The sequence below is a fragment of the Myodes glareolus genome, chromosome 11 (assembly GCF_982192425.1).
Source record: "Myodes glareolus chromosome 11, mMyoGla1.1, whole genome shotgun sequence".
Taxonomy (NCBI): domain Eukaryota; kingdom Metazoa; phylum Chordata; class Mammalia; order Rodentia; family Cricetidae; genus Myodes; species Myodes glareolus.
The window spans coordinates 53,042,481-53,066,044 of record NC_142036.1 but is presented as its reverse complement, the minus strand read 5'-3'; the positions used below and the strand labels follow the sequence as shown (position 1 = coordinate 53,066,044).

General features: G+C 45.5%; 1 protein-coding gene across 1 annotated transcript; it reads right to left on the bottom strand.

Moving 5' to 3' along the window:
• Nucleotides 1-18,534: 18,534 nt before the first annotated feature.
• Nucleotides 18,535-23,269, bottom strand: Six1 (SIX homeobox 1). Its single transcript, XM_048415792.3, has 2 exons — nt 22,405-23,269; nt 18,535-20,446 (listed from the first exon to the last, which is right to left on the bottom strand). Exons 1-2 carry the CDS (start codon nt 22,962-22,964, stop codon nt 20,152-20,154), a joined length of 855 nt encoding a protein of 284 aa, XP_048271749.1. The 5' UTR covers nt 22,965-23,269; the 3' UTR covers nt 18,535-20,151.
• Nucleotides 23,270-23,564: the final 295 nt, after the last annotated feature.

Genomic DNA, 23,564 nt, shown 5'->3' with positions numbered 1-23,564 from the left:
TGGTGCCAGGAGCCTGCTGCTGCTTGCCCATGCCTCTGAGAAGAGACAAGGGCAGTCAGGAAGCTGGGAGGGCGACTAGAGAGCCCCAAGGTATTCCCCTAGTAATCCACTTCATCTCGTGAAATTCTACTTCCAAGTTTCCGGACCTCCCCAAACAGCACCACCCAGATAAAGGGCCAAGTCTTCAAACTTGAGCCTGTGGGGGCAGTATCATTCAAATCCCTGTAGGCGAGTGAATATAATCTTGCATGATTGCTATTACAGTTACTGTTGTCACGGTGCTGACTACGAGTATGTATTCTTACTATTTTTGAGGTTACTTGCTCAGGATCACAGACAGTACATTACAAAGTCAGAATATGAATTAATGCCTATATGATCTCAAACCTTCAACTCATAGTCAGTAAATGATGCTTTCAGATGACTAGGCCAGGAAACCTTCACACGAAACTAGAAACACGGAAGTTCTCTTCCTTTTATTGAAGAAACACACAAGAAACGTCGTCAGGCCACAGAATCCATTTCTTTTTCTTACAAACCCTAGATATACAGAACAAAGGTTCCCCACCCATCTTGTGGGTAAAAATGACCTTTTATCTATTTGGACAAAATAGATCATCTTAATGGTCATAAAATTGCATCCTTCTCAAAAGAAGAGAGCAAAAAAACTAAAATTACTGGGGTGAGCAAGAACCTCGTCATTGAGCCAGCGTGACCACACCATAGAATGGAGAGCCAAGTCTTTAGCCTGGCTTGCCCAATATCGGTGACATAACACAGGGCAAACCGTTGGCTAGAAATACAAATCTCAGTGATCTTGACAGACGGCATTAGAAGATGGTATCTCTGAACAAAGGCCCTGATAAGATAGGGTGATGGTGTTTTTGATATGATCTTTCAAGTCTGTCCACCCCGTTGATTGTACTCCTGGGCCATTCCTCCAGCCATTGGGAAGTTCATGTGTGACATTGTGTCTTATTAAACCCCCTGAAACCGCAGTCCTAGTTTTTTTTCAGTGAATTGATTAAAGTATTTTGGGTTTCTGACTCTAAGATTTCCCTGTGTCTATATTTTTAAGTTACAATTAAAGCTACCTACTACAGGCCAGACACTATGCTTATACGTCACATAATTAAATCTTTTTAAAATTTTTCTTTTCTTTTCTTTTCTTTTCTTTTTCTTTTTTTTTTTTTTTTTTGTACTTGAGATTGAACCTAGCACCCCTTGCCTGTGAGATGAGAACTCAGTCTCAGCCTCATTTTCGTTTTACACTCTATTTTGAGACAGAGTCGCAGTAAGTTGCCAGGGTTGGTTTTGAGTTTGCAGCCCTCTCTCGGTCTCCAGGGTAGCTGGGATTTTAGGTCTGCATCACTGGCCCTGCCAATCTTAGAACATTTACTCATCAAAGGATTCTTCTAGACAGGCACCAGAACCCAGGAGTAAGTGAAGGTATCCATGCATTAGATGAGGGGAAAACTCCATGCGTATTAGTTAACCTCCCTGAAAAAGTAACATTTTTTTTCTATTGCTAAAGCCAACAAATTAAATGGTATTCATAAAATTTATACCTTTGCCACAGACAGAGACCACAGATGTTTTCAAGTCATAGTTTCTGTTGTTGTTGTTATTTTAGTTTTGGGGGTTTTGTTGTTGCTGTTGTTTTGGTGTTTTTTTTGTTTGTTTCTTTATTTGATTGATTTTTCAAGGCAGGGTTTCTCTCTGCATAACGGTCCTAGCTGTCTTGGAACTTGCTTTGTAGACCAGGACAGCCTTGATCAAGTTACAATTTTTAAAACCATCTCAAAATATCTTTTACGCCCATCACTATTTAAAAATAACTCCTAATGCTTATTAATCCCATCAGTGCCATTAAAATCTAGCTGTGCCGGGCAGCAGTGGCGCACGCCTTTAATCCCAGCACTTGGGAGGCAGAGGCAGATGTATCTCTGAGTTTGAGGCCAGCCTGGTCTACAGAGTGAGTTTCACGACAGTCAAGGCTATGCAGAGAAACTCTGTGTTGAAAAACAAACAAACAAATAAAGCAAAACAAAATCTAGTTATAATCAATAAAAGATAGCATATATTACCAGGCCACAAATTAAGTAATTTTGGTAAGTATAGTATTTTATAGTCTATTCCAGTGAGGGTTTTTTAATTATTAAATTTATTTATTTATTTTCCATCCTGACTGCAGTTTCCCTCCTCTCCTCTCATTTCCTCCCCCCAGGTTCCAGTGCTTTAAGGTTAAAACATTACTCAGAGGAGGCTCTGGAGTTTTACAAAACTGTCCAAGGCACACAGAGTATGAAACAGAACAGGGGCCTGTGGCTGGATCAATAGCAACAGCCCCCTCCCCACAACTGACTGGTGTATGTGACTCCATTCTAGCCAAGGAGACATGAAAAGTCTGCTAGAGCGGGGCCCTCTGGAAAGACTCCTTCCCCCAGGGAACGCCAAGAAGAGCAAGTTACTTTTGTCCCTCTGCATGCAGCTGTAACTCGATGCGGTGCCTGGACCGGCTACAGCAGGCTTGCAGCCAACCTGAGACTGACATCAACCCAGAGAACCTCTTAGCCTTCAGCAGGCTGCCTGATGGGTAACCCCAAGAGCCAGCTCCCTGTCCTATCCAGTTTGGATTATGGTTTCAGAATCACCTCTACCCTATGCTGCTATACTTAGGCCTGAGAGAGAAGTTCTCACTGAGAACTTAACCCTTCAGCTGGGCCAAGGGAGAGCAGAAGGATCATAAGATACAGGAAAAGACTGGACCGTAAGTCCTTGAAGAGCTTCAATCTGTCTAAGGCGCTTCTTAAAACTTTGGCAGACTTCGTGGCAGGCTCCTTTAATCCCAGCACAGGCAGGTAGATCTCTGTGAGTTCAAGGCCAGCCTGGTCTCAATTGGGCTGAAGTGGAGCATGAAGTAAGCTAAGAAAGAGATCGTGCAGAACCTTGTGAGAAGTTTGCCCTTAATTCTAGTGTAATGGGAAATTATTGGAACACTTAAAACATGCAAGCAGGTAAGTATGGCCCAAGGCATGACATGGTGCGTTGCTCAATCTGGCTGTTGCTCTGTGGAGGAGATTCCACTTCAGAGAGAAAGTATAGGCGTGGAGGGGTGGGGGGGACACGTGGCTGTTGCAGGAATCCAGATACGCCATGAGGCCTATTCCTATCATTTACTGGGACTTGTGTTTCTGGACTTGGTTCTTTCATCTACTCAGAACGCCCTCATGGAACACTGCTTAGGAGCTGGGCACTGAGCTGGGAACTACTCACACCAAATTGAATAAAAAGCAGTTGCCAGGTAGGTAGTGGCCTTTAATCCCAGCACTTAGGAGGCAGAGACTGGTGGAGCTCTGTGAGTTCGAGACCAAACTAGTCTACAAAGTGAGTTCCTGGACAGTCAGGGTTGTTAACTCAGAGAAATCCTGTCTTGAAAAATCAAATAAATAAATATATAGATAAATAAATAAATAAGCTGCTTCCATATCATTGGTGCTTATCTGTTTCCTCTACCCATGATTTATAGATTAACATAGATGGAGAAAGGCAGGAATACCAATAGAAATTGGGTTCCGTAGAAAACAGTAGCAGGAAAATGTTCATTAGGACTTCAGCCAAATATAGTGGCACACACTGTAATCCCAGGGCTCTGGAGGTGGAAGCCCACAGTTCCGGGCTACTAGAAAGACCCTAAATAAAATATTTTTAAAGAACAAAACCCCAGAGCTGGGTGTAATGGCGCATACTTTTAACTTTAGTCCCAGCACTTGGGAGACAGAGGCAGGCAGATCTTTTTGAGTTCAAGGTCAGCCTGGTTTACATAGTGTGCTCCACAACAGTGGACAAAAGAGTCTCTGTCGTGAAAAACCAAAAGAAAAGAACAAGACTAAAACACCAAAAAAGATGAGGCTAACCACACCCTCCTCAGGCCTTCCTTACGGATCAGGCTTAATGGTTCTTTTCCCTTAACCTTAATGAACAGTAGGCCCCTGTTTCAGAATATCAGGCAATGTGAGAGAATTCCAGGAATGTTGATTAAATATTCAGAAAAGAAAACTGTTGGTCTAGTCATTTAGAAGGCTCTGGGATTGAGGTTTTTCTCCCTGAGAGAAAGAAGGGAAAGAGTCTGATGGCATCTTCCAAAGTTGACCAAGGCAATGGTCCAAAGCATCTCACATCGATCCCATCTGACGTGTGAACAATTTAAGAATCATGAGATACTATTTGGTTTCAACCTGAGCCCTAGCCCTTTGAGGTTTAATTAATGTGCTCAACCAAAAACTTATCTGCACCCGTCCTGAATTAGACTAGAAGGGTTTTATAGAGAGCATAATAGTTCCTTTTGTAAGCAACACTAGAAAGTCTTTTCTAAAGGCTAAATATGATAGTCCTGAGTGGGCATGGAAGCTGGCAGTAAGTTTTAAACACATCTGCAGAAACCCTTTTTAAACAACTGTAGTTCAGTAGGCAACTAGGGCTGTTCTCATGGGTTACCTAGAACTTCAAATGTGAATTTCCTATGCCCCCACCCCTAGCCATTCCAAACTCCTAATAAAAAAATAAAAATCATTTTAGATGATCATAATAAAAGAAATTAATGACCATTTAGACCAACTTTGCCAAGACATTGGGCACAGCAAAGCTTTTGGGATAATAAAATACGTGTTGGAAGACCTTTGTGGAAGATACGGTTCTGATTAAAAATACAAAATATGGCCAACAAGTTAACTCCATGGGTAAAGACACCTGCCTCCAAACCTGACCACTGGAGATCAAGGTCCAGGATCCATATGGTGGACGACAGAAGCAATTCCGCAAAGGAGAGTAGGGAAATGCCTTGACTCCATATGCTTGCCATGTGGCATATGTACACACACACACACACACACACACACACACACACACACACACAAATAAATAAATAGAAACAAACTTTTAAAAATACATATAAATCAGGTTTTTAATAGCTAAATATGGAAACATACCCCTGCAGTCTGCGAGCTTTGGTGTGTCTTAGGAACTATCTGACTTACTGGGAAGAGAGAGCAAATGGGAAGAGTAGAGCAGACAGCCTACTTTCAACTTACAAACTAAGCCAAGGGGCTAGAGCAATGGCTCAGAGGTTAAGAGCATTGCCTGCTCTTCCAAAGGTCCTGAGTTCAGTTCCCAGCAACCACATGGTGACTCACAACCATCTGTAAGGGGATCTGGTGCCCTCTTCTGGCCTGCAGTCATACACATAGACAGAATATTGTATACAAAGTAAATGAATACTTTTTTTAAAAAAAAAAACTAAGCTGAAGTGGTGGTGCATGATTTCTTTAATTTTTATTATTTTTGTTATTGTATGTGCATTGGTGCTTGGCCTGCATGTATGTTTGTGTGAGGGTGTCAGATCTTGGAGTCACAGGCAGTTGTAAGCTACCATTTGGGGTACTGGGAATTGAACCTGGGTCCTCTGGGAGAACAGCATGTGCTCTTAACCCCAGTAATACATGCTTTTAATCCCAGGATTTGGGATGCAGGCGATCTCTGTGAGTTCGAGGCCACCCTGGTCTACAGAGAGAGTTCCAGGACAGCACTGGTGCTGCACAAGGGAGACCCTGACTAGAGGAAAAAATTACAAACTATTTCTAAGATTGGAACGTGCATACAGCACAGAACAGGCTCACTGCACTTCAGGTAGCGTTTTATGGGACCATAATGCTCTTCTGATGTAGGCACAGCCTTAGGCACTTGGAAGAATCTGATATGTCTTTCCTGGTTTAATATCAAGTAAAACACCAGTAAATTCACTGGTTCTGGTTAGATAAAAATCTCTCTGTCATTACTTTATGCGTGTTTCCTAGGGCTAACGCTTTTTCCTGGGGCACGTGGACACCATTTTTGTTTGGCGTGTTTCAGTGCACACGGTGCCTCGCAAAGGTCCGGAATGACAATGAATGCAACCTCAACACTTTAAAATAAATATCACCGCAGTTTCACCTCTGTGAATTAGTGAGTGGCCATGGGCAGATTCCTTCCAAGACAACCAGCTTAAATCATACAGCCAGGAGGGCAAAGAGGCCTTTCAGAATCATGACTTCTCAAGGTAGAAAAATGTTTCTATAAGAGCTAAACAAGCCTTGGATATACCTCAGTAGAAGTACTTGCCTAGGCTGGGCAGTGGTGGTGCACACCTTTCAATCTCAGCACTCGGGAAGTAGAGGCAGGTGGATCTCTGTGAGTTCGAGGCCAGCCTGGTCTACAGAGTGAGTTCCAGGACAGTCAAGGTTGTTACACAGAGAAATCCTGTCTCAGGGGGAAGAGTACTTGCCTAATATGTTCAAGGCCCTGGGTTTGATTGGCTACACTATGAACATGGAGAGGGGAGAGATGAAAGGAACCAAAAATATTGTTCTTCCTTTCCCTCAGTTATCACAGAGATCATACTGAGTCTAAATTCTCATGAGACGCTTCCTGTTTTAGGCCTGACATTTATTGACATTTCTTGCACATACATGGCCAGCAATTTCACTTTTCTTGAGCTTTCATTCTTGGCAAAATTTCTAATTTAATGCAACACTGAGAACATATCTAAATATTTGGATCCACTCCTGGGGAAAACAAAAGGGACAGACGTTTAGTAGAGATCTCTGTGCTGGCATGTCGAGGGTTGGAGTGATGGTGTTTGTTGTGTTTTGTTTTTCTTTCTGACTTGTCTGCTTTCTACGTGCCATGCCATTGGTTCAACCAGGCCGTGCAAGTTCGCGCAATCACCTAATCCCTTCTAGCATTACATTTTGCTTTTTTTCAAATCCTTGGCTCATTATAAGCACAGCTTTATCAGGAAAAGAGAAAATATTTGCTTTTATGCCCTTTAATCCAACTTCATTATCAACTATAATGTTGCCTCCCACTAGGCTTAGTTTAATTGCCCACTATTGATGAATGAATCAATCATATCAATCACTCAATAAAGATGGAGTCAGAAAGACAATTGTATCAAACCTACCTAGCACAAGACATTAGAATGTGTCAAATAGGAAGATAACAAAGAAATAAGGGATATAGAGTTTTAGGAGAAGGCTAGATGGGTCAAATGGTTGAGGAATTAGATCTCTCATTTGCCTGTTATCCAAAACTGCATTCATTCGGAACTCACTGCTCACTGTGATGACTGTCTCTAAACAGCCGATCTAAGATAAGATTTTTCCTTGACATTAAGCTGACCTATCGACAGATTCTATCACAGATGGTATTTTATCCATCTCTAATAACCCACTGGCTCATATAAAACCCAATTGCTGATTTTTTTAAACAAAAGTTTTACTAAAAAAAAATATAAACCAATAGTCACAAAGACACATAGTAGGCAAAAAGACATTAATACCAAAGGCTCAATAATTCACCCAAATATATTAAATACCATATTTCCTCTAATAAAGGAATAGAATTTTTAATGTAACAATTTTTATTCACTCTTTAGAAGTTATACCAATGACACATATCAAAATAGACCATCTTCCATGATCAGCCAGTAGGGTAACAACCCAGCCCAGCCCACTAAAGTCTAGAATATGAAGTAAGAAATAATACTTCTAGTTACAACTGGAACATAAATGAACATACGCAGGGTTTTCCTCTTAAATTCCAGCCGGGATATCAGGATTGTTAATACCTCTGTCAAGAGAATAAAGAATCTTACAGTCTAGTCAATTGTCTAGATTAGTGTACAGACTAGTGAATTGTCTAGTCAGGATTTGAGTTTTTATTTCAGCTAAGAACTATAACAAGCTACAACTCCCCTAATGTGTAAAGAACTATAATTCCAGCTTTTAACAAGTCAGTGAACCGAGTCAGAAAGGGCCAATGATGAATTTACAAGTTATGCCTTACATGAAATCAGTCAATACAGTATAGACTATCCTGTTAACCAAGGAGCCACAAATCCTGCTCTGGACCTTCTTTTTCTTTCCCACTCTACCAAACAGGGCAAACAATCACCAAAAGCATTTCCCACAGGAAACCACAAACCCCAGTGCCCCTGGTGCCACCTGCAGCCCTTCTGTACAATGGTTGGCCCACCCCAATTCTCTTTAATTCTCTAGAGCCAACGGGTATACAACTGCACCAAACCACTGAATTTCACAATGTAACTTGAGACAAACTGAATCTGAAAGGCTATTTTATGGGTATTTTGCCTCCGCTCTTGCAGGTAATACAATCCATAGTCCACCCACTGGCTTGCAGGGCCTGACTCTCCTAATCCTCATTGCCATACTTCCTCTGCTTCACTTCTCAAAGGAAGTATGGCTGAGAGGACCAGCCAAGAAGAATAGTCTTTCTTAATCAGTGTGTTGTTCATAATGGAACATAATGGAAGGCTCGATCAATTTTTAATTTTATTTGTGAGTTTTACTTCTTTCTTTACCATAAAGCATGGTTCTTTCGTTTTTAGTATATTTTATCGATTTTAAGTAGTTGTTTAAAACAGAGTCTTCATTGTCTTGGAGTTTTTTATAATCTAGGAGGGTGGTCTCAAATCATAGCATTTGTCAAATGAATCTTTTGACTGCAATTTTGCTACTACATAATACCGAAAACTCAAAATCAGAAAAATAAAATTTGGACATCGTACATGACTTTGCTCAGCTCACTAATATTGACATTTTGCACTTGACATGAAACCGTGATATTCATTTGTCATTTTTGGTCTAAATCAGAAGGAGGGGGAAGCTACAATCAGTAGCTAAAGGATTATAGGGCTGTCTGCAATTGACCTATAATGAAAATGATAAAATGCCATGCTTGAAATATGCTAAAGATAGCTTTGTTATCTTGTAAGCGTTCCATGAGGGCTATTTCATTTTCTCTGTAAGTGATTTCCAGTAGGAAGAGAGTGACTATATTTCTGAGCATATTGACAAAAATGTCTTTCAGTTTCGTGGCAGCTAAGTGATTGAACAGAAACTCTGGCCTCGGCAGTTATATACAAGTCCTTTAGCCTGAAAGGGGGGGCCTAGATTGCCACATTCATTTTATTTCACTGCGATGCATCTGCAGAGTAGAAACAAAACTCCCAGCTTTATCCAGCCTTCAAGTTCAGTCCTATATTTTTCCATTTGAAATGAACTGATGCTGATGTAGAGCGGACATGCCTGCTCTACATGTCCTTGGAATGCCCTCAGGCCTTTCATTTCTTGAATGATCTGCTAAGACTTGGAATCCACCCAAACCTCCTAGAAGCACCCCCTCTACAAAGTTTAATCTAATTTAAATGAACTTACTCCTAGGCAGAAAATGCCCTTTCTTATTTCTCCTTGTTTTTCCAGTGAGCACATGGACGTATTTTTGTGTTTCTAAACATGTGGGTGCTGAAATAATTCAGAAAGAGAGAGAGAAAAAAAGAAACGATACATATTTCTTTACTCCAGTCATGTTAAGAGCAGTGGCAGAAAAGCATAATTCTAAAAACTCTTGGCCCTCGCACTGTGCAAATAATTTCACAATATGCAAAGGATTAAGCAGCAATATACTCATAGTTCCTGTCAAATGTTTCTCTAGTATAAGCAACTCTATAAAGCCAGAGTTCTGATATCTCTTTTTATCTTCTACTCATTTCTATACACTTCTTACATCCACATCTTTACAAATAAAAGTAGCAATAGAATATGCATGCCTGCGGATAAATACAATCATATATGTCCAAAACACCATACAGGTTTCAAAATATTTAAAACATTTATTTCTACAAGGAATATGTGAGTACAATATAGAAATTCATAAACAAATGGGAAAGAGGTATTGAATTCTTCCTGAATGTATATGATGACTGGCTGTAAACTGGTCAGCTTTTCTAAGCCAAAAATTTGAACATTTATAGTTTTAGTTGACCGGAGTCTTCCAAAGAAAATTAAGACACTGTTTGTGGGGGAAATGTAATGTTTAAAGAGGAGACACAAAAAAAAAATGATGGAACTGGAAGGATCACAGTGCACGAGGCTCATCTTTAAAGTTAATCTTAATCTCTCTCTTTCTCTCTCTCTCTCTCTCTCTCTCTCTCTCTCTCCCTTCTTCACTCCCTCCCTCCCCTCCTTTTTCTCTAAGCAACTTTCAGCTATTTTCCTTTCAGTAATACAGGGGATGAGAAAATCCTTGAGGTCAGAGTAGGTGTGCTTTATATGTTAAAATGAGCTATTCATCCCTGGTGATCATTAGAAAATGTCACCAGAGAAGAAATGTACCCAAGAGGACCTTGCAAAACTCCAACTCTGGGAGTTCTATTCTATCTGAAGACTTTCCATTGTCTCAACAGCCCATTCATTTACTCAAAAAACATTTATCAGGTACCATGATACCCAGCACCTTTACCATCAGCAAGGCATTAAATCTTCAAAGCAGTTTTTTATTCTACACTCATGTTGACATATTTAGGTGGGGCCTTAAATTCTCTATTCAACTGAATGCCTTAGATCCCTTATAAGTAATTTGTCATCTGAGGCACCTTGAAGAAGGTTTCATTTTTCACCAGTGGAATTCTACCATGTATGATGCTATCTACGTAGGAGTTCAAATCATAAAGAATATAGATTGCAAATCCAAGTACTACAGATTAAATATCATCCCAGGACTGGGTTACTGGGATTAGACCTCTAGATTCTGCACTTACTTAGAGCTTCAAGAAATAAATTTCAGTTTTGACGAACTTCAAAAACAAACAAACAAAAAACTAATCAAACCTTAGTTCACTATAAACTAATTTGTTTTCTTTCATTGTTATAAACTAAAAGAGGAATGATTATAAACTGCCTTCACTGGAAACTCTAGCATCATGGGAATTTTCCCAGGCAGCTTTGTGGCAATCCAAGGAGACTTCAAGTATGTTATAATTATAGCTACCATTCATTATATGTCTATTGTGCGAAGCATTTTATATTCAATACTCCGGCTTATTTTAGGCTTCCCCGCAGTGTAGCGTAATTCTTATTTTCCCAAGGAAGAAATCAAGGCTTGGAGAAATTAGGCAACTTTCCCCAAGAGGCACAGTTTGCAAGTGTGTGCAAGAGAGGGATCTCTGACTCTGCCCTATTTTGCTTCCTGGATCAGTATCTGTTCTCTGTAGTGTGTTTCCATGCTTAAGGGGGAGGGAGGACCTCGCCATCACCGTAAAGATTGAGTAGATGAGGACTAATAATGCTATCTGGGTAAGATTTCTTAGTGCAGGGGAGAAAAAAGAAAAGGTAAAAAAAAAAAAAATCAGGGGTGAAGAGAACAGTCGCAGCTGTTGAATGAAGAAAAAAAAAAATCCCCCTGGAGGGACCCTGGCTCAATTTTCCCCCACCTACCCGGAGCTCGATCCCACTCTGGGCTCGGTGATTGACAGGCTACTACGAGCCACCGACGGAGGACCGCGTGGGGGTCGGAGCAAGCGTTAACTTCTCGGCTTTGCTTCTCCCATCACCTCCGCCCCCCTCCAGGCACCCGCTGGAAGCTTCCACCGCCGGTGCCGCGAGGCCGGGAAGCCGCTGACTGACGAGGGCGGCCGGGCGGGAGGGTGCTGAGTGAGGCCCAGGCGTTCTCGCCTCCCAGCCTCCGGACCCTAGCAGCTGCACCCGCCTGCGTGGCCAGCTCGGAAGGGAGCTCAGGCCCAAGGCCTGGCCTAAGGTTCTGGAACCTTCACCCAGGCAAAAGGGTACAGCAGAGGCAAGGCCTGGGCCTGAGCTGTGGTCAGGGGGGTATTGGAGACCACGAGGCCTAAGCGCATAGGCTCAGGTTCTCCTTCCACTCGGGGTTGACCCTGAAGATGGATTTCACCGTGTGGCTGTGATGGGACGCAGCAAAAGAGCAGGCCCTAGAGTCGGCGCGCAGGCCACAGGCGCCCAGCAGCCCAGCTCGCCTCCTCCTTGGCTCCCAGAGCTTGCCAGCCTAGGCCCCAGCACCCCTCCCACCCCCCCCCACCCCCCCCACCCCCCCCCCACCGCGAGCTGAGCTCCGCTTTCCCTCCATCAACTCCAGGCCGAATTCAATCCGAGAAGGCTCCTTTGAGCTTTTGTGTTTGCTGGGGGAGATGTGGGCGCAGGAGGGATCGCGTTACAACTTTCATTTCCTGAAATGTTTGAGGGAACATCCAGGGTTTTTATCCCCACATCAGGCCCGGCCATGGGCTCGGATTTCAGGCCTTGTCACTCAGCTGTCACCAAACAAACGAGGCTCTCAGAGCCCAGGAGAGGGAGAGCTACCTGCTATTCATGACCCCTGGAGCAGGTGATCGCTCATGGGAAAAACAGGTAGAATTAATCATAGGGCTGGTCTCTGCTTCCTCTCCTTTTTGGCAGACTTGGCCACCGTGTGAAACCTATCAGAAATCAAATTAACTCTTTCTTGTCCCCCACGGGAACAGAAAATACTTTTCAGAAAACTCAACATCCATCATGGTCAATGATAGACTGAGAGTGAGAGGCAGTTTTTTAGCTTCTAGTGGTCCCTGGATTTGGGGTAGAACGAGGCATTTCCATGCCATCTATGAGAAGTCCTACCGATTAGAAGTCATGGGTATAATCCCTAACCTCAGGTAGATTCCAGCATCTTCTCCCGGTCTACCTGGATGCCACTGATTGCTTATAGTAAAAGGGAAACCTCCACGAGGGGTTTCTAAGAAATTTCTGTGAGTAGAAATTTCCCTGCTTTCCATTCTTTCCTCGGCCATCCATATGTATGGTGTCCACACTGAGGACTAGGGGAGACCAATCTCTCAAAATCTCTTTATCTTTTTTTTTTATTAATTTGTCATTTGGGAATTTCATACATGCATGCAATGTGTTTTGATCAAAGTTACTCCGCTTCCTCTCCCCAGTTCCTCCCATCTCCCCCAACCCTAACTTCATGTACTTTATTTTTTTAAAAGCCCACTTAGTGCTGCTAGTATGTGCATGGTTGGAGGGCCACCCATCGCGCATGGGCAACCTGTATCCCTAAAGAAAAGTGACTCAGCCAGGTGGTGCCTTTAATGCCAGCACTTGGGAGGCAGAGGCAGGCGGATCTCTGTGAGCTCCAGGCCAGCCTGGTCTATAGAACAAGTTTTAGGATGGACTTCAAAGCTACACAGAGAAACCCTGCGGAGGGGGGAGCGACCCTCCCTCCCCATTCATCTTAATCCTGGTTTAATTTTTGCTTTAGCTGGACTAAAGCAGAAAGGTCTACATTCTTTTGCTCTGTGCAGATAATATTTTTTTGCTTTGAAATTGTAGTATGAATTTAAAATCATACTATTTTTATGTTTTGTTATGTCTTTCTTTTTCTACACCTCCTTCCTCTCTCTAGGATGAAATTTTCTAGAGGCAATATAAAAATGCCTTCAGCTTTGTTTCAAAGATATATTAATATTGGATGAGCTAACCAGCACAGTTTAGGAACCTTTTTAAAGGTAGAAATATAGTAAGGGGCCTGTTATTATCATTCTGCTTACTAGTTCTTCCACACACACACAAAAAAATGTGTGTGTGTATGAGAGAGAGACAGACAGAGAGAGAGAGAGAGAGAGAAACCAGGAGATATACAGCATGTAAAATAATCCTCCTGGCCTTTTTTTTTTAATGAAGATTTTTGTCTGTTTGTTTTGGAAATAGTCATTGGTTCCAGATTCCCAGAACTGATTTTCTTAGATTAGTGATTTGTACTTAGAGGTAGCGCCCTGAGCAATATTATTCTTCAATTAAAATGTAAAAAAAAAAAAAAAAGAAGAAAAGAAAAGAAAAAGGAAGAAACCTTGACTTGACTTTAGGGGAAGCATGTCATGTTTATATAGCATCAGCAATGCTTAAAAGATATGCAGCACACACATCTGAAGGCAGACAAAGGTTCAGTTGTTGAAATGTTCTCTTCACCTCATAGACACTAAGAGTGCTGACCTTCTCTCTAGCGCAGCCTTTAAAAATGGCTGCACTGACTTCCACCTTGAAAGCAATTCTATATAAATTCAGCACTAGTTCCGTCTTCCTTGACTAAAAGGACGTAGAGGTGTAACTATGCACAGTATTGCAGAGCCAGCCATCTCACTCTCCAAATGAGCAGCTCCCCCCAGCAGTACCCAGCACTGCCACACTCTGCAGCACAAATGCTACCACAGGCAGACCCGGACAGTCAGATAATATTTGTGTGAGAGCCAACCAAAGATGTCACACTTAGGTGAGCTTGGGGTGTTGGATTGTTTTATTTTGTTCTCGGGTGAGGCAGGCGTCACAATCCCATTGTCTTTTCCTAGTATTTAAACCACTTAATTGACTGGAAAGGCAAATTAGAAATTTTAGCAAAGCAGCTAAAGCCTTGCCCGAGGGCAAAAGGAAAAAAAAAAAACAGTGTGTGTGGAGAGGGTGGGAGAGTAGTTGAATTTGTAAAACATTCTTAATGTCAATAGAGCACCTCAAAAGTCCATTTCACAGACATGTTGCCTGGAATCTATAGATTATCAAGGACATTGACTATGAGATGTATTCTGTAAGAATCTCAAGACATGTCTTGTGTCAGTAAAAATGCATAATCTGGGACCCTTATTTTAACTCTCCATGAACATCCACTCAGATCCTGAGCCACCACCAATTTCCCAGCTCCCCCTCTAAAGTTGGCTCTATCATGAATGAGTCATGGCATTTTAAAAGTCATAATCCATTTAAAATCCAAATTAAACTAACTTGTACTGCATATTAAAGTAAAATTGGAGGTGTCAGTCCATGATATTTCTATTTGATTCTACCTGTGTTCTTCTCATAAAGTATATGTTTATCTTTTTAATAACTTTAAGGGAAGTGCAGAAAGGGGACCAGATAGAGTTAGGTGGTATAATTTGCAGTCTGTATTCTTATATAAAGGTCCAGAATCTCTCTGCCTCTTTTTCTTTCAATGGCAATCACTAACGATAAGAAAGAATGTGTACTCAGAATCTTTCCACATTTTAAATTACAATTGAGAGGCCACTTCAGGCACACAGAAGTGTATGTAAAATCTAAAGCTAATCTATTCGCCTTTTCAATAATAGGACTTGGTTTTGATGTTTGATTTTCAGTTTTCTTTTTTTTCTACATTGTTCTGTTTGACCATGGAGGATATTTTCGGATCATGGTAACAGACAATAGTGTGTACCTTTCCTAAAAGCCGTGTGAGATCGTACTCTACCTGCCGAGAACGCCGGTCTCAGCTGTCCATTAACAAGTTAAAAGAAGACCCGAGGCGCGGATCCGAGAACCGCCGGCTTTCCACGCGCCTCCAGCAGTCTCTTTTGCTTTGTTTTTAAATGCTACTGCGGTGTTGTTTCTCGCTGTCTGAAAGGACCACAGCGTCTAAAACTCTGATTGTCATCCTCAGTAGGAGAACAGGTTTCCGATTTCATCAGCTGGAACGAAGTTGTGTGTGTGTGTGTGTGTGTGTGTGTGTGTGTGTGTGTGTGTGTGTGTGTGTTTGCTGAGTTCAAAACGCGCAAGAAAATGAGGCCTTCTGGGTAGAAGAAAAGCCAACATTTCGTACATAATTTTTATAGTTTTTGTTTCCCCGCTGGTTCACCTACCTCTTGCCATTTCCCCCTCCCCCGCACTTAGAGACGTTCCCAGGTGGATTTTCTGGACCCAGTCAGACCTGCGAAGGAGTCTCTATGCACTTGGGGTGCTCAAAGTCCCCACTTGGCTAAGGTAACACAGCATACCTGCACCTATGGAACTAAGTCCTCGGGTACCCTCACTGCGAAATGCGAGATGTAGTGGCCACAGACACAGATTCCTCTGCTTTGGACGGCTGGAGGAGAAGATCTAGGAGTCTTTCGAGTCTTCTGGGAGAAAGCTTTGGAAAAGGAATAACCCACCTGTGCCTGTCAATACCATCCACCTCTATTAAATCTTGGTTTTGTGTACTTCTACACAAGAATGCTGCGCAGGTGGGCTGGCGCCTTCTCTCTGGGTCTGGGAATGGACAAAGGGGACAAAGGTAGCTGCCCCCCACCTCTTCCGCAACCAGGTAACACTGGAAACAAAGTTACTTCTCTGCCATATAGGATATACTTTAGAAGCCAGGTGCCGCTCCCCAGCTGTAGAAATGGCGACTAGCTCCCAAATAGGACATCTCCCTGGTTGGCACTGCTTGGATGCATTTGAGTGAGACGATTAAACTACAGAGCCAAAGACAAGGCCCCAGTCTAGTGGGAAGGGCCGCTGGGGAATGGGCCTCCGGGCCGAGGTCGCAAGAGGCGAGGCTCCAAGCCAGAGTCGACTGTTGAGGGTACGCTGAAGAAGCCCAGGAGCGCTCACACCTCCTCAGGGAGCCTCATGCAGCCCGGAGACCTAGTCCACTTCAAGGCCAGGTGTCACCCTGCCTTGGAGCGTCCCGTGCCACTCTAGTGCTAGAAACTCAACAAAGAGGCCGAAACTTGAGTCTGGGAGATGACCACTGACGCCCAAGATGAGCCGCTGCTTTGTCTCGCAAGGCTCAACCCAAGGCCTTGTTTTCTCACTTGAGGCCAGCCTGGCCTCCTCTGCTATCAGAGTCTTCGCACCACCCTGTGCATGGAGCCTCCTAAAAATCCGGGTCCTGAGACAGGTGCGGTTCTCTGGTAGCAGAGAGGTCCTCCAGGACTGCCCTTGCCTCCTCAGCGCAGAGTGACACCAACAGCCTCCTCGGAGGGCAGAGAACAGACGCTCCCACCCGCCCTCTACCTTGCCCCCAGTTCTCTGCAACCGAAGAAGCACAGGCCACCGGATCTTGGGTCTGGAGTCCTGCCTGTGGGCCCCCTCGAAAGATCTTCAGGCGTGGGAGGCCGCTACGATTGCGATCTCTGCAAGCGGTGGGTGCACAGTCGGAAGGAGGGCAAGTGTTCTGGGGTGCGGTACCTGGTGCTCAGAGGGCCCTCGGTGGCTTGCAGGGAAGGCGACCTGACCCGGAGTCAACGGAGTCAACGCTTGGCAACTTAGAGCTAGGCCACCAGCGCTGTCCCACTGGTAGCTTCCACTCTATCTCAAGACAAAGACCAAGCTGTCCTTACATAGAAGATAGATTCAATACCTACAGCGACCAGTCCAGGTTCTTGAATCCTCACCTGCCAAGCCAAAGACTCAGGAATTGCTGGCCAAACCCTTTTGCCTCAGAACACTTAAGAAGCGTCTTTCTCAGTCAAAGGATCACGGGAGAAGGAAAGAAGACAGCCGGATCCCAGCGACCTTGTATTGAGATTGAAGACGTTTTGAAATCATCGCTCGATTTGGTGGTGATTTTTTTTTTTATTTCACTTGGCAAATGCTGTGAAGTTTTGTCCTAAAACCACTTTCTTTATAAGAGGCTGAACAATTAATTTTGGCTAGCGCTATGAAATCTGCAGAGGAGAAACGAAAAGACGCTCCACATTCGCTTAAACTTTGACTCCAAGAAGGTAAATTGGATGCCCCTCAACAGCTGGTTCTCGGAGATTTCCTCGAGGGAAAAAAATATAGTTAGTCCCCCCCCCCCCGCGTAATAATCGCTCTAAAATGATTGCCAGGAAAACTCAGAGCAATATCCAGCTTTCTCGCCTCCTCCTGCTTGTCCCGCTCTTAGCCAGACGGAGCTGGGGATGGCGGAGAGAGGCAGATTGTGCAATTTCTTATTAAACACATCTGGAATATGTGCATTCTGGATCGAGTGCCAGGGGTTTTACAAAGAGTTTATGGCTATGACAGAAAACTGTCCTTTTAACGAGTTTACAAGCAGTAATCACGGGGGCTTTTACAGGACCCGCCGTCTTAGCTGCTAGCCAGACCTGCAGACTTTTCCAAGATCCACCAACCAAAGGAGCAGGAAGTGGGCCGGCGGGCCCTGGGAGACAGAACTTCCACGACTCTACAATTATGCCAAGAGGAGCTGCAAGAGTGGGGGGTAGTCGGAGTAGGAAGCGAGGGCATGTAAGAAATTAAAGTAATTGGCCCTTCCTTATTTTCCAGAGAGATTTCCGCGGTCTCTTTTGAAGCCTGTCAGGGTCACTGAAAGCTATCTTTGGGCCGGGTGTTTGTTTTGGGGCGTGAATGCGAAGAATGTGTGGAGATTCCCCGGGAGAGCCCCTCCTGCAGAGGGTGGCATTTCTCCGTGGCCCAAGACGTGGAGAATAAACACCCTAGTGACTTAAATAAACACCGACTTAATGATCCAAAACACTAACAAGGGAGATTGGGACCCCGGAGCTCCAAGCCCAAGTGATGGTCTCTGAGCGGCTGTGTGCACATCTGTCCATCACCAAGGGAAAATGGCATTAGAAGTAAAAGTGACTATATTTAAAACCAGTGATCATTTCTTTTTTAAACGCAAACAATTTGACAGTTAAAAAAAGAAAAAGAAAAGAAAACTCATGATAGGGTGGCCTTAATTTCATACACATCCACACCTCATTCCATTCAGGTCAGGAACTACAGGGAAAGGTAAGAAAGAAATATATTAATGTTGACATTTATAGATGAGGAAAAATCAAAATTATGAAACTGTCATGTCAGAAAATAAATAGACTCTCCCTGGGGAACAATATTTTACAAAGCACAAGCAAGCCAATCCTGTTATCCTGAGTAGAATTTTAATAAATAATGCCATTTGTTTCACTAGTCTTAAAAGCTAAATACAGAAGATACATCATTTTGCCCCAGGCAAAAAAAGAACATGGAGGCTTCATGATCACTTGGATTTTTCTGGACACTATCTGAGAAAAGAGCTCCTGATGGCCTGCTTTTTATTTGTACAGATCAATTCGTAATTTTAAATCCGTGTTCGAGTTCCCTTTTTTGAAAAAAAAAAGAAGAAGAAGCAGATAAATTACTTTTACTTTCACAGTCTTTTCCTAAACTGTTAACACAGAAGAGCCGAGTTAGCATATGAATGCTGTGGAGAAGAAACAGTGGTAAACAAAACTGCATTACTAAATAATAAAAAATAAATAAATACCCAAGGCTAAATGTCTTCTCTTTTGTCATATCATTAACCTATTTTCTTGGTTTCCGGTAACAGGCTTCAAAAATAACCTGTAATTCACAACTACTTCTAAGGAAGCAAGAAGATTTGTTTCTAAATAGGCCCAATGACAGCAATACAGGACTCACCTTTCTCAGAAACAGAATCAAACTCCTGGTGGTCTACTGAGTTTTAACTTAGACTGGTTTAGGTCCAATAGAAAAGCCTAGAAACGCTTGCTGTTTTCGTAACAAATCCCAGGTTGCCAGGTTTGTTGGCACCCTTGTGCAAGAAGAAAGAAAGTAGGACAGACCTTCCTCTCAGCAGAGGCAGCCTGCCGGTAGGGAAGTCCTGAGGGTAGGAGTGAGGACGTTTAAGAAAGTGGCTTCCCCTCCCTTGTTGGTACACTTTTAGAGTTTGTCATAAGCAAAAGAAAAAGAAATAAAACAATCACCAAAAAAAACCCCACTAAATTTGACAAAAATAGTTGTATTGCTAATGCCACTTCTATTTCTAGCCACCTCACATAGAGAGCATTGAGACACTTAGGCACTTGCTTTCCCCACTAATACTGTTCTTTTATTTTAATCTACATAAAATTATTTAACACTAAATATGAAAAATGTAAACTTAATTTTTCCCATCAAAACAGTTATGATTTTATTTTTCCTATTCATCTCAAGAACGCAGCCAGCTCCTCTCAGCCTGGAGGGTTTTTTTTTCATTTGTTTTCGTTTTCATTATTTTTGACACGTCTCTCTTTCTCTTCATTCCCTTTTCCTCTTCCCTAAACCATTTCTCCATCAATAAATTAAAAGGAAATAATTAAAATCCAGTTGATTTGTCATTTTTCTTCACTAAAAGAAGACGAAGAAGAGGAAGAGAGGGAAGAGGAGGAAGAAGAGGTGGAGGAAGCAGCTACTGAAAAGGATGCCTGTGTTGTCCAGGACCAAGACTAGGTGCTTCTGTTTTCTGTCCTTTCAATGGGAGGGGAAATGCAAGAGTATTAAGAGTCGGAGAGAAGAGGGAGACTATACTCAACTGAGATCGCTGTGCGTTGTAATTTTTTAAAAAGACATTTGTGAAAGCCCATTATTCCTTTATGCGCAAAGAACCCCAGAGACAAGCTGCAAAATTGTTCCTGACGTCTATGTACAAGTGTCTCTAGTTGTTGATGTTGGTTGCTTCTCCAGCCGTCCCTTCAAGACCCCAGTACCTCCCCACTTAGGAACCCAAGTCCACCAGACTGGAGGTGAGTGGGCCCAGTAGAGAGTCCTGGAGCTGATGCTGGTGGGCTTGCAGGCCGTGGCTGGGCTGTGAGGCCGTTAGGCCCGGGAGAGAATAGTTTGAGCTCCTGGCGTGGCCCATATTGCTCTGTAGCAGAAGGACCGAGTTCTGGTCTGGACTTTGGGGAGGTGAGAATTCCTCTTCTGAGCTGGACATGAGCGGCTTGCCCCCTTCCAGAGGAGAGAGTTGATTCTGCTTGTTGGAGGAGGAGTTATTGTTTTCAGTGTTCTCCCTGAGAAATAGAGGACAACACCATATGGTTAAAAAAAAAAAAAAAGTGTGAGGTGAAGGGGGGGGGCTGGAAGGAGGAAAGGGCCATTGTGCAATCTGTCACCAACCCAAATGGAGGAGCTCTGCCTCCCACCCATCCCCAAGGGTCATGGGGGGAAGTGGAGGCCAACTAGAGAAATGGGGAGCCTGTTGCCTTGAGATAGCCCGCTTCTTCCGTACTCCTCAAACTCGGATGAGCGTGTTTATTTAAAATAAGTAAAAAAAAGTAATGTGCTTTCAATTTTGTTCAAGCAGCTGTGCTGAAGGAGCTACCAACTAGTCCCGTACTCCCAAGTGACTGGAAGCCCTCGGACAAATGGTTGTTGCGATAAAGAAATGGTCAGGAGACAAACTGCCCACTGCACAAATGCTCGCGGTGACCCAAGTCAATGGCCTGCCACCATCTGAGGAAACAATTAGATGACCGGTTTCCCGGCCCCTGTCCGAAGACTGAGGTTTCAGAGGCCTAGGACAGGTCATGGGAAGCCGTGCCCAGAGCGGTCCAGTGACCCCGAGTAAACACAGGGAGCTTAGCCAGTCTCTCGGATTTCACCCAGGAGTGGGCCCTCGCTTGACTTCAGGGACCCGCCTTTTTGTAAACTAAAAGGCTAGCTGGAACCGTGCAACCTCTGTTTCTTTGCTCCTAGTTGGTTTCTCAACCCCTTCTGTCCTCCTCTCAAGCTGCTCGCCAGCAATCCATAGCCTCCCATCCTTTTTCAGCAGGGAAAATTTCGCCGCCACGCTCCGGCTGGGCGCCGCTTGAACCCGCACAGCCGATTGTCAGATCCCGCACCCGGTCCCAGTCAACTTCTGGACACCCCTGCTCGCCGCTTCCGCCTTCCGAGCGTCGGCGGCCACCCCTAGCCAAGCGCTCGCCCATCTGCACTCTCCCTTCGTCGGAAATTAGGCAGGCTCTGTGGTTTCCCACCCAGAAGGAAACGTGGAAGCCAGATCTTCGGCCCCGGGGATGCCAACGAACAAAGGGCAGCCTGCGGGGCCCTGCGCCCGGGTTCCCAGACCATCAGCTCTGCTCCGCGCTGCTCTGCGCTCCCCGCCCGCGGCCCGGATCGCCTCCGAACAGCAGCCAGGAGCCCCGCCGCGAACCGCCCCGGCCTTGCAGCAGCCGTGTCTGCGCGAGCAGGGGGGAGCAGAGACCTCCCCTCACCCCCCCACCAAAAAAAGCTTTGCTTGGGAGCTCCAGGGCGGGAGAAGCCAACGACTGTAGCCTCTCTCCCGCGGCGGCGACGAGGGCCAGAGAAATCAACCCGGCCACGCACCGGGGAGCGCAGCAGGCGGCAGTCTTCTCCCGGCTAGGGGCCTCTGATACGACACCCAGTAGCGACTCCCCCAGATCTCTCTTTTCAGGGTATTTCTTCACAAGACTCCTCCCTTTGTCCAACTGGTGAGGAATGAACTTTCATCCATACACCAACTGGAGAGAGTGAGTTAAGAGCCCGGTGGCATTGGGAGCTGAGCTGACGTCTCAAACCAGAGTCGGAGTGAAAGGGCGGAGGTTCGAGACCCTCCGCCGCACCGGACGGCTACCTAGCGTACACCAAGCAATACACCCCTTCCCTCCGATCTACAGATTCTCTGGCCAACCCCTCTCTTCGCCGCATCCAGCCAGCAAGGCAAGAAAAACAAACCCAGAGCCAGCTGTTCTCGACACTCTTTCCCACCAGAGAAACCCACGCGCGGGTGCTCAACGCAAACGTGGCCCAGTCCCTAGCAGGCAGACTCAAGAGTTCGTGAACTTTCACTGCCGCGTAGCCGAGGCCGAGGCGCCGCCCCACGGACCTCTGCTCGCCGCCGGCGGGTACAGGCTCCGGAGTGATGCCTGCGGGGGCTGGGGTGGGCAAAAAAGGAGCGAAGGGTGAGACTTCCCGGGGTCGCCCGAGCCTGGGCTAGCACGCCGCGTACCTTTCCTTGGCCTCGGCAGCCCGGTCTCTTTGCCTCCGGTTCTTAAACCAATTGCTGACCTGGGTGGTGGTGAGGCCGGTGGCCTCGGCCAGCTCCCGCTTCTCCCGCGGCGAGGGGTAGGGGTTGTGCGCGTACCACTCCCTCAACACGCCCCGCGACTTCTCCTTGAAACAGTAGCTGGTCTCCTCGCCATCCCAGATGGTTCGCGGCAGCGGGAATTTTCGGCGTACCCGATATTTGCCCACGGCACCCAGCGGTCGACCGCGAAGTTTCTCGGCCTCCACGTAGTGCGCTTTCAGCCACAGCTGTTGCAGTTTGGGGTGGTTGTGGGGCGAGAACTGGTGGCTCTCCAGGATCTTGTAGAGCTCGCGGAAGTTGCCACGGTGGAAGGCGACCACCGCCTTGGCCTTGAGCACGCTCTCGTTCTTATGCAGGTGGTCGCAGGCGGGCAGCGACCACAAGAACCTTCCTAGGCGTTCCAGGTTCCCGCCTTGCTGCAGAACCTCGCACACGCACGCCACTTGCTCTTGCGTAAAACCAAACGACGGCAGCATCGACATGGCTGGCGCTGCCGGGGCGCACCGGCCCAAGCGCACGCGGCTATGAGCGGAGCTGAGAAAGCTGGGCGGAGGGGGTGGGGAGCGGCTGCCGCGGGGAGGGGGGCGCGGCTGCTCCTAACCCCCTCCCAGGCTTGGCCCTGGCGAAGAGACCAGTCGGACCTTGCGGGTGGGAGGCGTAGGAAGACGAGGAGACGTAGGGGCGCGCTGGACTCCGAGTGGCTGGCGCACTCCGCAGCCTTCCGGGCCTCTCTGGCTCCCGCCTGCCGCCGGGTAGATGCTGCTTGTTGCCGGAGAACTTGGTTTCTGTTCTCCCCGCAGCGGCCTTAAAGCGCGCAGCGTCCCCGGCACGCTGATTGGCTGCGGGCGGCGCCTATCCGAAGCTGGCCAGCCTGCGCGCCCGCCCGGCTGGGCAGCAAAGCCGCGCCGCCCAGCAGCCAGGCGTGGGGAGGGCGAAGCTGCCTAGCTGGGGTTTAGGAGTGGTGGGAGGAGAAGGACCTGGAGAGGTGGGAAGTGGGGTGGGGTCAGGAGGAGGGAACTAGGGTGCTGGAAAGGCTGGTGAGCAAGTCAGGACCTTGCGAAGCGGCGCCCTCTTTGGTGTCA

Coding starts and splice junctions, on each gene's coding strand:
- Six1 (XM_048415792.3), bottom strand. CDS start 22,964: ATGTCGATGCTGCCGTCGTTTGGTTTTACGCAAGAGCAAGTGGCGTGC. Junction 20,447..22,404: donor GCTGCCGAGGCCAAGGAAAG/GTACGCGGCGTG, acceptor TCTATTTCTCAG/GGAGAACACTGAAAACAATA.